Source organism: Varanus komodoensis, unplaced genomic scaffold (genome assembly GCF_004798865.1).
Source record: "Varanus komodoensis strain SLA01 unplaced genomic scaffold, ASM479886v1 scaffold83, whole genome shotgun sequence".
NCBI classification, from domain to species: domain Eukaryota; kingdom Metazoa; phylum Chordata; class Lepidosauria; order Squamata; family Varanidae; genus Varanus; species Varanus komodoensis.
Genome location: NW_025336520.1, coordinates 2,568,075 through 2,582,570, shown reverse-complemented (window position 1 = coordinate 2,582,570; position 14,496 = coordinate 2,568,075). Strand labels below are relative to the sequence as shown.

The window sequence follows — 14,496 nt, the reverse complement described above, 5'->3', positions numbered from 1 at the left end:
ATGAACGCAGTGCTGCGGATTGCAGCCCGGCTGGCATAGCTAGAGGGTAGCAGCTTGAGATGACCAGAGTGGCACCAAACAAAAGAAGGGCTTACTTTCAAGTAGGCATGTGCAGGCTTGCACTCCATGCGGAAGTACTTCCTTTAAGTCCTCTCTCCCTCCCTCCCTCCCTCCCTCCCTCTCTCTCTTTTAACAATTATGGATGACTTTAGTTCAAGTCCGGAAGGAAGTAGGGTCTGGAAAGAACTCAGCACCCTCATTTCTTAAGTGCAAATCTGTCCGCTTGAAGAGTTGGCGAATCAAAGCCAGTTGATCCTAAACCCATGTCCTGCTGGTCCCAACATAACCTCAGCCATGTGCCCAGTTGGTTTCATTGCACATGTGTGTGTGTATCTATATCTGTAATCGTACCATTTCAGGAAAACCAAAGATCTACCAAGGTGTCCGTGTCAAGATTACCGTGAAGGAGCTTCTGCAGCAGAGGAGAGCCAAGCAGGCCGTGATGGCAGACGATACCGTAAGCACCTTCCCCACTTGGCCTGGCTGCTGCCTCTTTGAGGGCTAGGAGGCTGGTCAGTTGGGCTCTAAGCTGCCAAGGGGCAGCCTCTTTTCTGGGTGGAAAAACCAGCAATGTGCCACATACATCACTTGCTGGCTCCACACTGGCAGCCACGCTCAGCATCCAGTACCTTCTTCCCAGTGCCAACTTCAAAGGAGGCTCAGAAGGGGGCAAGGAGGTGGAGGGCCTTCTCAGTGGTGGCCCCTCGGCATGGAATGATCTTCCCACTGAGGCCCTCCTGGCACCAACCTTGCCATCCTCTGACCTCCAGGCTAAGGTGGCCCTCTGTGATTAAGCATTTCAAGAAAACGGGGGGATATTTAATGGCATGGGGGAATGACCCAACCCAGGTATTTCACAAGTCCCCTTTGTGCCCTATCTTGTTCGGAAGATTTTGAGATTTGGACCTTTTTATGCTGTGCTGCTGTGCTGCAATAGCGAATCACCCAGAGAGCTTCACCTCTTGGGCAGTATAGAAATGAAACAGAAGTACCACCAACACGGACCATTCCAAATTTTTAATGGAAGGCAGGAAAGTGTTAACTTGTCCTGCAAGGGAATGAACATGCACACGGATTATTTGCAGCCATGGCCAAATATTGCTTCCGGGTTCACAGCACTGGAGGGATCTTTCCCCCTTCCACAGATTCAGTCCCCTCCCCACCATTTGCTCCTTGTGAAGATGTTTCTGCAAGACAGCCGAGACTCCTACAGACCCGTACAAGCTTCTGCTTTTAGCCGGGAAACCACCCGTAAGACATTCGAGAAAGGCTCCAACGCAAGCACTGCTCCAAGCTTTTAGCTTTCTAGCCACACTACAATTGTTCTTTTGCCTAACTGGGAAATCTTATGGCACAATTAAGGCAGTTTCTCTGCAGCCTGCAGGGAGGGGAGAAGATAAATGAGTGTTTTCTTTTGTTTTCTTTCGAACATGAATCCAAGTAAGGGATAGAAAAGCTTTCTGCGTGAACCTGGTGTAGCTGTAAACCATGCATTCAAAGTTAAACAGAGCAAAAGGAAACAAAGCAATGATCTCAATAGATGCTAGGATAAGTGCAAGGTTAAGTGTCTTCTCTTTACCCATGGGGGCTAAGAGACTCCTGCGTTCTTGGGTTTCTCCTTTGCCATTTTCACATCGTTCCTGCTGGTCCCAATTTCTATTTCTGCTGGCTTCACTGTTTGCATTTAAAAACAAATTTGTTAGCTGCCCATGCTGTGGGGCAGAAAGGAACATTACAAATATTGGGATAATTTAATTAGGGGCATGGACCCCATATTAAACATGCAGTGGGAACAGTTCTTAATATTGATGTGTAAACTACCTCCTGTCCATGGGGTTCTTGACTGGCATCCCTTGAATTTATCTGGGCATTTCGCAAGAAGAGGGAACATTGAAATCGGATTGAATTTTAGCTGCATTGGAACCCAGGCCAAGAGGATATGGCTCTCCAGCCTCCCTCCTTCCCTCCCTCAAAAATGTTGCTCATTGCATTTATATTCCACCTTCTTCCAATGTGGAGTCAAGGAGGCTCCATGGAATGGATCTCGGTGGTGTCCCCTCCAGGCTTGGAGCAGACTCAGAGCTGCCTCGTATGTCTCGCAAGAAATCCCACTCTGTTTCCCGAGATCCTTCCCAGTATTTCACCTCTGAGAGAGCCTTCCCATTTGATTCCCATTTCTGTTTAGGTGAAATCTGTGTGTATCCGCTGCAGGCTTCTGGTTTGAGAGCAGCTGCTGAATGCCTGCATGTATGAATTTCAGCAAAGGAGGGTTGTAAATTCCAGAGGCACTGCCTTGTAAATGGGCTGTTTGCTGGGATGGTCGGTCGTCCAATTGCCTTCTTATGTCTTCTGCTCTCTTAACGCCACATAAACAGAGCTGTGTTGCTTGAATCAAGCCACCTTCCCCACTGCTCTGACCCAGTAAGCACCCGTGGTGTGTCCTCAATGGGTGTTGGGAATGTTATGTTTAAAGAAAGTCTGTGCAGCTCTGGGGAGAGAGTTTTAGCTAGTTAATCGAGTCCCAATGTCTAATCAGGCCATCACTTCACCTAAGAGGACCACTCCAGCTTTTAATGCTAGTGCCCTTCATTTTGCTCCTGCATGCAGTCGCGGAACTTTCTCATGGAGAAAAATCCTGGACTTACCTCCACTGTAGGGAATGAAGGAGAGGGGGCTGGGGAGGGAAGAGTCCTTCTGCTTTTTAAGAGGAGAACCACTGCAGCTTTGCTTTGGTCCGTTTTTTCTCAGGTTTCCGGAGAAGGCAGCGGCAGTGTCCAGTTCACGGAGTCATTCTCCCCTCCCTGTGCAGGTTGGTACAAAAAGCACGGCCTCACAACACAACCCCCCTGCACTGTTTTTCCCAGACTCCCATACTCTATTCCCAGAAGTTGCATCTTGAATCTAGATTTGGGAGTCAAGCCACAGGCATTTAATTAGGAACCTGGCCAATCGGAACCCTGGAAAGAGCTTGCTAAATGCAGATGAGAATGTGGGGGCCAAGTTGGGGGGAGGGAAGTGAGCAGAGTCTCTTAAAAGCCTCTCCAGTTCAGTTTGCTGTTTGCCTTCATATTCATCCTATCCAGAAAGATCAGTCACCCCCCAGAATCTAAGATACCACACGGGGTTGCTTTCTTTCTCCCCTGCTACCATAAAGGGATTGGGCAAATTTAACTGTTCCTGCTGATCAGTGTGTTGGTTCCCAGCTCTGCAAACTTGCTTTTTCATGCCCGTTCTGTTTCTCTCTCTCTCTTCCTGAAAATCCAGAGGGGGTTAATCTTTTTTCACAGCTTATATCAGCTCCTTCCTGGTGTACAGAACCATGCAAGAGCTGATCACGTTAAAGAGGAAGGTATGTTGACTTTTGCTTAGTCCTTTAGGTGTGGGCAGTTAAATGATTCAGACAACTTAAAATGACACAATGAAACTCTACTTTGGTTTCCTGCAAATTCATCCATCCCATGGACAATCAATATTCTTCTTTGCAAAGGAGGTTTGTAGCTTCAGTAGCGGCAGACTGGGCTTCCCCTCCAGGTTTTAGTGGAATTTTAAAGCAACTCCCCATGGTGCTGAAGACTAACTCCAAACTAGGTTCAGCATCACGGATAACACCTTTAAAATTGAGGCTGAAACCCACAGTGGATACCCTTCCTTTACAATGGAGCCAACAGCACATCTCTGCATAGATAAATGAAGTTTTGATCAATACAGTTCAGGATCCAGGTTTGTATATATCTATATAGCAGTATGAGATTCTCATACTGTTCTTCAGGCTGGATACGCACACAGATTGATACACCTTTTTGATACACAAAACCCCGAAGAACCAGGCTCCCGCAGGCAGTGGCACCCACAAATAACTCGGCATGCAAGAGAAATTCCCAAAAGCAGAAGAATCAAATGGGTACGTACTCATTTGGAAGAGAAAGTGACCCTTTGGATTCTCAGTGAACTGTGGTTGAGTGAAAGCTGCAGATGGTGTCTCCATGCCATAGAGGAAAAACGCGGTTTCAGAAGTGCCCCCCCGCCACCCAGTCCCATTTTTACAGTAAACTGGTGACCCAGATAATTCCTCAGCAGACCCATATCCATGTCTCACCACATCTATAGCCCTCCAGGGCCAGCTTGCTGTCCCTGAGTCAATACTGAGTAGAAGACGTGGCTCAGGAAGCTATGAAGGTCACTAGGTTATCTTAGGCACCCTCTCTGCCTAATCTACCTTACTGGCCCATGGGGATAAAATGAGGTGGAGACGGAAGATCCGTCCTGCTATGCAGAAGGGTGAAAAAACCTGTTTCAGGGAAGGGACACGGGGAGTCAGATGTCTGGGTGATGCAGCAAGACTTTAGAGGGGGCATCCCCAATGTGGGCCAACAAGCAGGTGCCCCATCATCCACAGACATCCCCAGTGATGTCTGCAAAGATATCCTCGGTGTGCTCCCTGCCTTTCCTTATGTTTTCCTATTTTAAAAAATAAATATAAATGCATGCATTGTCATATATCCTTAGCAAGGAATACGCAGAAGATGCATTCAGCTTTCAAGTGCTTACCCCTAGACTGCAACAAAAGCAAACCAAATATCCAAATAAACAGCAGTTTGAAAATTGTGTCTATATGCCACCTGATCAAGCACTGTAAATAATATATGGCATCATACGTTAAAGGATCGTGCACATCAGTGAATATCCAAAACTGTTCCAGTACAGCATTTATCTGTGTAATAACCTCCTCTCAAAATGCAGCGACTACTGGACTGTTTAAGCGAAGCTGTAGTTGCATTGTCCCGCCAACAACTGTCCAAACTCAGCAAGGCCTTGTTTAGATGCTGTAATGTCTGACAGACACCTAACAAATGTTTTTGCTGGATAAGATCCGTAGACACGGCAGGTGGATACGAAAACGGTGGCTTTCAGATTAGGCATTTTGTAATGATGGCCACTAAAGCTGCCAGTACTCTTGGGCTGCTGCAGGAATCAAGTAGCTGAAATTTCTCCCTTTCTCTTTATCTAGCATCCCCTGAACATTTACCACCTGCTCCAGGGGTTTTCATTCTGCCTCGTTCCTGGCTGACTTTAGTAGGGAAATCTGCTCCTTCAGTGTCCTGCTCTCTTTCTCATACTTCTGTTAGGCCCATATGCAGATGTGGAGCTCGAGTCTTCATCCTCCAGCTGTTTACCACCCTGGCAGCTCCAGAGCTGCACATCTTGCGAGGAGATCCCCAGTTATCTGGAGCACCTGAGTTCCTGTCTTCAACCCGAACTGCCTTTGGATGCCTCGTTGGGAGGTGCTCTGGGGGACTTGCCCTGTTCTCCTGACACCTTCCAGCCAGGGCTTGCCTGCCTCAACCCAAGCTTGGTAAATGAGCTTCCATTTTCACAGACCAGGGCCTGGGGTTTAGCGTCCTAGAACGTACTCATACGGGGCTTACACAGGGGAAGAACTGCATGGCTGCAGAAGAGAGATTGCTGAATGCTGAAGGCAGAAAATGGCCTGGGAAGTTTTCTGCTGCTTGGCTTAACTCTGCAGCTGGGATGATGGGTAGGTGGTCTCCCAGCCTGTTCCTCTTCATCCCCAAACTTCCAGCTAAGGATGGACTGGGCCCTTGCCTGGCTTGCAGAAGTAAGTGTCAGATTCTGTCCCAGCCCTTCTCCAAGCAGCATTGGGAAAGATGCATGCCTGGAACTCCGCACAGCCCTTTGCTTTCCCCAGAGCTGTTGATGGCACTGTTGCAGTTTAAAAGAATTTTACATCAAATAAAGAATAAAACCTACCAATCCTTAGAACGCAAGGTCTACCTTTTCTTCTCCATTACCAGCTAAGTGACACACTGGATATAGAATAGTCCCAAAAGGAAAGAAACTAGCAGGGACAAACTTGGTGGAAGTAAATCCACCTGTGAACTAAAAGCAAACCAACAGCCCTAGCCCTGAACATTTCTTTCAACTTTTAAAAATTGCTAACCAATTGTGGCTGAAATGCTTCCTTGTGCACAGTTTGGAGAAGTAAGGGTGCATTTGTATGCGTGTCCAGACAGGAAGACTTTCTACACCTCCCAACATACCTCAGAGTTGCAGGATTTTTTTTTCTAAACTTGCACAGGATCGCACCCTGGAACTTACAAATGAGCAAATATAGATAGGAAGTGCTCTGCAAAGCTTTAGCTCCATGACATGGGCTGTCATCCTGTGCATATTCCTGGGAGTTGAACCTCGCGGCACATGGTGCAATCTGCCTCTGGGCAAGGACATCTCCAGGGGCCATGGGGACCCAAATCTATTTACTGGATAGTTGCAAATCTGGAAAACCGAATAGTTCCAGATCTGGAGCTATTTCACAGAGCCCTGGTGTTCATTAGTGCCAATGCAAAGTGGGTTTTTCCTTTTTGCCCTTGGTTTAATAGCTCTGCAGGAGGGTAATTTTCAAAGAGGATTGCAGCCAAGGAAGGAAGGGTTCACGCCCCCTTCCTGCATTCTCCAACCCTCCCACTGCAGCACACTAATACAAATTTTTCCCTGCACGTCAGGTCAGCTTGTGGAGGGAAGGGAGAGAGAAATGTTCCCCTTGGTTTGAGATGATACCAAATGTCAAGGTGCAAAGCCATTGTGGAATGTATGAGTCAAATCGAGTTTGAGTTCAATATATCCTAGTAATAATTTTAATTTGCACATATTTTACCATGTGCAGAGCTGGGTCCTGCGTCTTTTAAGTGCTCAGCAATGGTGCTGCTCCGCACTGGGAAGCAAGCGGGCATAGGAGAGGGCTGGGAAACGGATGCTGCAGAAAGGCTCTGCTGAGATGCCCCCTCTCTCTCTCCTCCTCGCCTCCTTTCAGGGCTCTGAATCCCCAGACACATCTGATCCCAGCGGCTTGCTCGACTACAGCTACTCGCCGCCCCAGCTGCCGCCTTTCGCGCCACTCAGTTACGGCTCTCCGTCTCCTCCGGAAGCCAGAAGCTGCATGTTCGCCCCTTCGGACGGCGGCCCCTTCGCACCGGACTGCCACGGACTGTACCCTCCCGCCTCGCCCACGTGCTGCTGCCCTTCTTGCGGCTCCCAGCACTTGGACATGCTCAGAGTCCCGGAATATTTCCCCAGCACGACTGTGGACTGCATGGACTATGCCCCCTCAGTCTCTGCGGCAGACGACTTTTTCCGGAGGGACCGGAGCTGGCACAGCTGCTGCAGTTAATGGAAGGCCCCATCTGCTGCTGGAAGCACAGGGGTCAGCAGCGGGTGGCCACGCTTTCAGTTCCAAGGTGCCCAAATGCTGCGTAGGTACAATCAGGCCAGCCCAGTTGGAGGAGACCAAGTGTTTGCGCATCACAGAATTCTGACCAGGCAGCATGGACCGGGGGTGGGGGGGGCAGAAAAAAACACCCTCTGCATCCAGATCTGTGTGGGGGGAAAGCCACATTCTGCAGCCTGTTCCGTTTGCACAAATATGCATCATGGTTATCGCTTTGCTCCACGGATCCTGCCACTGCCAGTTATGGGGAAGAACTAAGGGCCATGCCGTGTGCCAGAAAAAGATTTAAGCTACCATCTGCGTGGGCGCGGGTGGGCGGATTTCAACTTTTGGCCCACCTGCCCCTGGAACACACCCTGTAGGAATTTCTCCCTGAGCTGCAAAGAAGCTCCGTGCCTCTGATCCACATGAAGGGAAAGGGCTGAGTTTTCCTTGAGTTTTACACTCAATGGCCACCAAGTCTGCATTATAAGTTTTGTCCCTTCCCATTCTGCTGGCTGAAGAATTCTGTGAGACACAAAAGCTTGCTCACTTGTCTTATCTACTTCCTATCTCCTGTAAATATGGCAGGGGTTGTGCTCAGATCAGATAACAAGTATATTCCCTCTGCAAATAGATGGCTACTTAAACCCACCCTTGTCTTCTGCTGCTGCTTTCTGGGGGGTCCACTTCATTCTAAGTTGTGTGGTGGCATTTCTTCCACCGTTTTGCATGTGTTAAGATTCCATTAAACAAACATCAGCTCATCTACTGCAGTTGCTTTTTTAGTCCTTCAATGTGCCTGGTACAGTCCTCACCCATCTTCCAACCCAGTTTGTCCACAGAACATTTACACTGCAAGACACCACAGAGGTCATCTAATCCAGCTCCCTTTTCAATGCAGGAACTTTAAAATTAAAGCATTCCTAATGGACTGCCAGGCCATCCCTGTTCAGGGATGCGCAGCAGAGGAAGGACACCCGCTCCCCAAGGCAGTCTCGGGCAGAGAGACGTTTCTTTTCTTCGGGACATTAGCCAAACTCTGCTTCCCTGCCCTTTCATGTCCTGCCCCCTGCAGCAACAGGGGACAAACCCCATCTTTAAAAAGGGTAAATGAGGGGAGATGTTATAGAGGCATAGGAAATGGTATGAGGTGTGGAGATACTGGATGGAGAAGCATCTCCCCCCCCCCCTGCTTATTGCACCCGGTCCCACGGGGTCATGCCAGGAAGCAGACTGCTAGGTCCACCCCGGACTTTCGGACCAAGCAAAGAATCCACTTCCACAAGATGAAGGGATGCCCACCAGTTTGGATGGCTTTAAAAGGGGATCAAGCAAATGCATACAGGAGAAGGTGGTCCAGAGGTGGTATGCCTGTTTACGCCAGTTGCTGGGGAACATGGGCAGGAGAGTGCTGCTGCGGACACACCCTGCTCCTGGGCTCCCCATGGGCGCCCCCGGTCCCACCCAGCACGCTCTTCTCCCTGGACCTGTTCCAGTGGCTCCCCAGCCCCTCGTCCCTCTTCGATCTCTCTTTCTCCAGGCCAAACGCTCCCACGTGCCTCACAGGGCTTGGTCTCCAGATGGTGTGTGGTCAGTTGTGATGCCTAGCACCTGGAATGGCGAGCCACACCCAGGCCCAGATCCGTTGTGATGCTGAATTCTCAGCCTCCATAGAAACGTGCACCTGGCCGCGATTTCCCTGGGGCGGGTGACCAGCGGTTGGAGCCGAGCGCGCGCGCGCAGCCGAGCGCCTCTTCCTACCACTTCCCGACGCTCTCCTCTCTCGCAGAAAGAAAGAAAGAAGAGCCCGCTTCTCTTCTCTTGCTTCTGCCGCCGATTTTCTAGCTCAGCTCGGGAAAAATAAGCATCGCCCAGTGAGTGGAGACTGCAGTGACTCCTGCTGGGCATCTGCAGGCATTTCCTGCTTTTAAACGTCCTAATAATAATTTTAAAGACGCGTCCAAGCCATCCAGCGGCGAACCAGATGGGGGGGGGGGTGCAGGGCAACCCGCTGGGAGGCATTGCATAGATTCCCCCCTTTAATTATTGTTTGGCAGAAGAGGATAGGCAGGAGAAGCAATAGGAAAACATCTTACAAGTGGGAAATGATGACGTCTAGACACCCACCTACCAATGAAGTGCCATGGATGATGCAGCAAGATGGCACAGGAAAAGCCTCATCCAGAAGCACAGCCAGGATCCCACCCCCAAACCAGAATGAGCCTGATTTCATGGGGTGCTGGTTTAAGCCAGCATGTTTATGGAACCATCAGCTTTGGTGTGCAGAGCCAGTAAGAGGAACAGGAGTTGTTTGAGATGTGTGTTTGCTTCCCCCCAAACTTGGCTTTTTCACCATTCCCACAAGCACTCAGCCAGCCCAGTAGGTTAGACCAGTCCCCATCCTGTCCAGTTCTCCCAGTACTACATGGGGCATGGGAAGTGCAAGGGCTCATCACCAGCCACACAGGCAGCCCGGGGGAGAGTCCAAAAACGCAGGCAGGTGTGTCGATCTGTTCCAAGAAACCCCACATAGCCCTTTTCATCTCCGTCAGGAGCTGGGCTTTTGTAAGGCCTGTGATTCTGGCTTGCCCGTTCAGGACCCAGCACCCCCAAACACTCCACATTGCGACAGCAGACACGGGTGCTGGGAAGCCCATTTGCTCTCACAGCTAAGCTCAGAGGTAATGGGGATCCCAGCAGATGGAGGCGGCATCCCTGCTCGCCACACCCGCGCAGCCTAGCAAGGAGTGAGGCTCCATGCCTTAGCTGCACCCCAGGCTGCAGCTGCTTCTCCAGAGCGAGTCAGGGTTCAAAGGCCCAGATTCCCAGCTGCCCTTCCTTGCTCACAGACAGGGAATCAATCTTTATTTGCATTTAGTTTTCATGCGCCCGGTCAGGCGAGATCATGAGGCCCTTCACTCAGAGCAGAACCGTGGCAGGCAAGGTTTGCTTGCCCTTCCGCCAATAATGTGGCAATCTGTGGGACCTCTCTGTGGGTGTGTGAGAGAGGGAAGGCAATTGCGCAGCATCCTTGGTGAGTCCATGAAAGAGATGTTGAAGTACAGCGGAGGGGCAGCCCTGTAAAAAAGCAGATGCGCACTCAGCTGCACTGGTTGCTTTCCCCAACTATCTCCCTTGGCTATGCCAAGTGAAACAGAATCCATGTGGGATTTGTACATTTGGGAGTCCTCTTCTCCAAAGACAGTAGGGTCTGTCTTTCTGTCAAAAGGAGCACCTCCAGTTACCTGCACGCACCTGAACTCGCCTCCCCAAACTGGACGCTTCTAGAAAGTTTAGACTTCAACTTCCACCAGTCCCGGCCTGCATAGCTCACACAAGGAATTCTGGGAGCTGTTGCTGGACGATCTGGAGGGCACCACGGTGGGAAAGGTTGCCCTGTCCCATGACAGTGAACTCGTTGCACAAGTTATGGAAAATGCATGTTAGGGGCAAGAACAAGGGCAGGGGGCATAAACCTACACCCTCTGTGTGCACTCAGGGTAACGTCGGTTGAGTCTGGTGAAGAAATCAGGCTGGGTAATTTCTGGGGAATTCTGGGGCTCTCCCCAAAGAAGCTGGGCCAAATAAGGAGGACCAGGTGTTGCTCGTTCAGACATTATTCAAATTCTTCTGCAGGATAAAAAGGCAAATGAAAAGGTTGTCCTTTCCTGGAGTGGGCGAGATCGATGTTCTAGTGATCCTGCAAAGATAAACCTGCAATTTGCAGGCGATTCTATCAATGCCGACTGAAAATCTTCAGAATTATCAGGAGACAGTGGCAGACAGATGTTCTTTATTGGATGAGTTATTGCCCCATGCAATGGCTCCAGAAAGATAAAGGAAGAATTGTGCATGTGTGGAGCAGAAAGGGGGAGGGGGGAGAACTCCCAAATGAAGGATGTTAAGAAAAGATAAATGTTTCTGTTCCATTTTGCATGGCCAAAGGCATAACCTCCATTCAGGGTCAACAGGACTTCATAGGAACAGAGCTTTTAGAGTCCCAGCTTCACAAAGTTTGAGTCTGGTTGGTAGAAAGACAGTCAGCAAAAATAATTGCACCAAGATAAACATATTAATTGTTGTAGAAGTTCTAGTGACACCCACCCACCTTGAAATGTTGACAGTGGGCACTGAATTTTAAAATTCTGAAAATGGTCATTTTAGGGCAGGGGAGATGTGTGATTAGGGGCACATAGTTATTGTTGTCTCTACTAATCCAAATGCCCAACATTCTTTCTTTTTCTCCTTTGTGGTTTTTGTTTTGTTTTGTTTTGTTTTGTTTTGTTTTTTTTTTGATAAGAATCAGATATGGAAGATGCAGTGGAAAAACACGGAATGTTTACAAATCAAAGAGGCTAAAATCTGGACATCCTGAAAAATTCTGTAAACATGGAACATTGCACAATAAAAGCCTCAACAAGGAGCACCAGAAAATGAAATGTTATGACAGTTTGGACTGTGGGGTAATACAAGTGTGGATTGCAAAAGATCTTTGGCTGTCTATGTGGTCAGGCCTAAAAGGAGGAGATAGCTAGTTAAGAGAGCTTTGTCCACTGCCCCAACAAATTTGGTCAGGAAACCAGCATGGGAGGCATACCTAGAACTTAAGGATGAAGGAATTGCCTTGCTGTATTGGGTCAAGATTCACCTAATTTAAGAAACTATCCTATGCACAATTAGCAATTATTCCAGTTCGTGGGGAAAAAAGAGGAAAATATTGCATGGCTACCAGAATTTCCAATCCTTGTCTTGCTCCTACAGGCACATGAGAGTTGAAGGACTCTTTTCTCCCAGACATGCATAGGATTGCCCCCTGAGCAGTCCTATTCTCAACAGCAGCCAGCCTGGTGGAACAGGAATAATAACTTCCCCCTTTAATTATCAGCTTCTGGGGGTCAGCAATCAACCGACATTCTTGGCTACCAAGGCTAGTTGCCACGCACCATGAATCCTGTACCATATGTGTTCTGCTGGATCAGACAACTGACCTTCTAAGGCCCCAGTGCCTGTTACTTAACATCTCTGTACACAAAGCTGTGTGTAGGTATTAGCCTGGAGGGCACAGCAGTTTTCTTTTTCTCATGGTTCACCAACCATGGTTTGTTGGCACAGCCATGTTCATAAATCATGACAAACCAGAATCCAACAACCAAACTATGGGCTAGCATTATGCTTGACCCGATTGTGGCTAATATCCCCACATTGCCCGATCTGTGAAATCGGCTAATGTGCATTTTATAGACCATCTAAAATTGTGTGTCCAGCAAAACTGAGCAGAGACGTACTTTGGCCACCAGAACTTTACTGGGCAAGTTCACGGCTACGTACACCAAACTGCTGCCTCCATGTGTAGCAGCCAGCTGTAAGGGCCAGAAGGTGCTTGCAAGAACATTGTTTGTGTAAGAGAGAGTGAAAAAGATAAGCATCTGGCCTGCAGGTGATCTCCTTGTATCTCCCGTAAAATGACTCCTGGGGCTATCCATTACTTTTCAGTGTCTCACTCTTCTGTCTTGCCTTTCTCCTACTTAAACTCTTTGGCTTTATAACTCTCCAGTTCTGAAGAAATACAGTAAATATTTGTGCACTTCAGGTCCACAGGTAAAATGCTGCCTACTCTGATGAGCAGCAGCATTTCCTGGGGGGATGAAATAGGCACACCTGGCATCTGATCATCTGCAGTCATGAGAAGCTCCTCATCCTTACAGGGTTCAAAATGAATCCCATTTCCCAGCTGGACATGCAGATGACAGTGGCATTTAGCACGTCACATCAGTGAATGATCCTGGCATGCAATGGTGCTTGCCAATGGTAACCCCAAGCCTAGCTCTCTATAGTAAGCATTGAGGGACAAGTCCTGCTGAAAAGAATCAGCATGGCTTCCACAAAAGTAAGTCCCGTCTCACTGACCCTTGTAGTGTGGTGGTCCAGTAGACATTGGTTACCTGGACTTGCAAAAGACCTTTGACAAAATCCCTCACCAAAGACTTCTGCGCAAACTTAGCAGTCATGGAATAGAGGAAAAGTCCTCTTACGGATCAGTAACTAGTTAAAGAAGATAAAGCAGAGGCTGGGAATAAATGGCAATTTCTCCCAGTGGAGGGTTGTAAAAAGTAGGGTCCCACAAGGATGTTTACTAAGAGCAATGCTTTGTATGCCACTTACGATGATCTGGAATTTGGTGTGAGCTGCAAAGTGACCAAGTTGGCAAATTATTTTGGGTGGATAAAACCAAAAGGGAATGTGAGGAGCCCAAGGGATTTCTCCAAGCTGGGAGAAGGGGCATCAAAATGGCAAGTGCAATTCAGTGTAAGCAAGTATAAAGTAATGAATGTTGGGCCAAAAATCCCTTCTTCAAGTATAGGCTGAGCCAACAATGACTGACCAAGAAAGGGATCTTGGGGTCGTAGTGGACAGTTGGATGAAAATGTCCGAGGCATGGCCACTGCGACAGTGGCAAGCTCCATGTTCGGCATGATTAGAAAAGGGATTGGGACTAAAACTGCCAGTAGCATCCTCCCTGTCTATGGAGGGACCACTCTTAGAAGAATGTGTGTAACTCTGGTCACGGCACCTAGAAAAGAACCTTGTGAAGTTTGAAGAAGTGCAGAAAAGGGCAATGGAAATGCTCAAGGGGTTGAAGCAACTCCCCTAGGAGGAAAGGCTTAGCTAAAACAATAGCTAAGATTGTTTAGCTTAGTTAAAAGGCAAGTAAGGAGAGACATGGCAAAGGTGTTCAAAATTATGCATAATGTGAAGAAAGTGGAGAGACATTTTTCTCTCTCTCCCCCTATATTAGAACCCAAAGGGGTCATCTCGTGAAGCTGTCCAGTCCTCCTTCATACAGCACATAATTAAACTATGGAATTCCCTCCCATGATTAAGTGATGGCCTCCACTTGGATGGCTTTGAAAAAGGAGTGACCCAATAAATGGAGAAGACGGCTATCAAGAGCCACTAGTCCAGTTGGCTCTATGCCACCTCCATGCACTGAGGTCCTTGAGTGGCTTTGGAGGTTGAGTGCCAGGGTGGTACTCTTGCCCTGCTTGTGGGATTCCTGTGAGCAGCTGTTCCACCATTAAGTGCTCAGAATGCTGGGATAGGTGGACCCTCATCCTGATCCACCATGACTGTTCTTATGCTCTTCTGTCCATCTGGAGGCGTCTTTGGAGAAGTGAAAGCTTTGGGCTATGATTGTGTGGGCATTCCGGGCT

General features: G+C 48.5%; 1 protein-coding gene across 1 annotated transcript; it reads left to right on the top strand.

Moving 5' to 3' along the window:
- Window positions 1–379: 379 nt before the first annotated feature.
- COLCA2 (colorectal cancer associated 2) lies at window positions 380–7,246 on the top strand. The gene is made up of 2 exons (XM_044456329.1): window positions 380–517; window positions 6,890–7,246. Exons 1-2 carry the CDS (start codon window positions 380–382, stop codon window positions 7,244–7,246), a joined length of 495 nt encoding a protein of 164 aa, XP_044312264.1.
- The last annotated feature ends 7,250 nt before the right edge of the window (window positions 7,247–14,496 follow it).

What these genes read in the sequence shown, in the direction of transcription:
- COLCA2 (XM_044456329.1), top strand. Translation starts at nt 380, where the DNA reads ATGTGTGTGTGTATCTATATCTGTAATCGTACCATTTCAGGAAAACCA. An exon ending in CCGTGATGGCAGACGATACC is followed by an intron (nt 518 to 6,889) that starts GTAAGCACCTTC and finishes GCCTCCTTTCAG; the next exon opens with GGCTCTGAATCCCCAGACAC.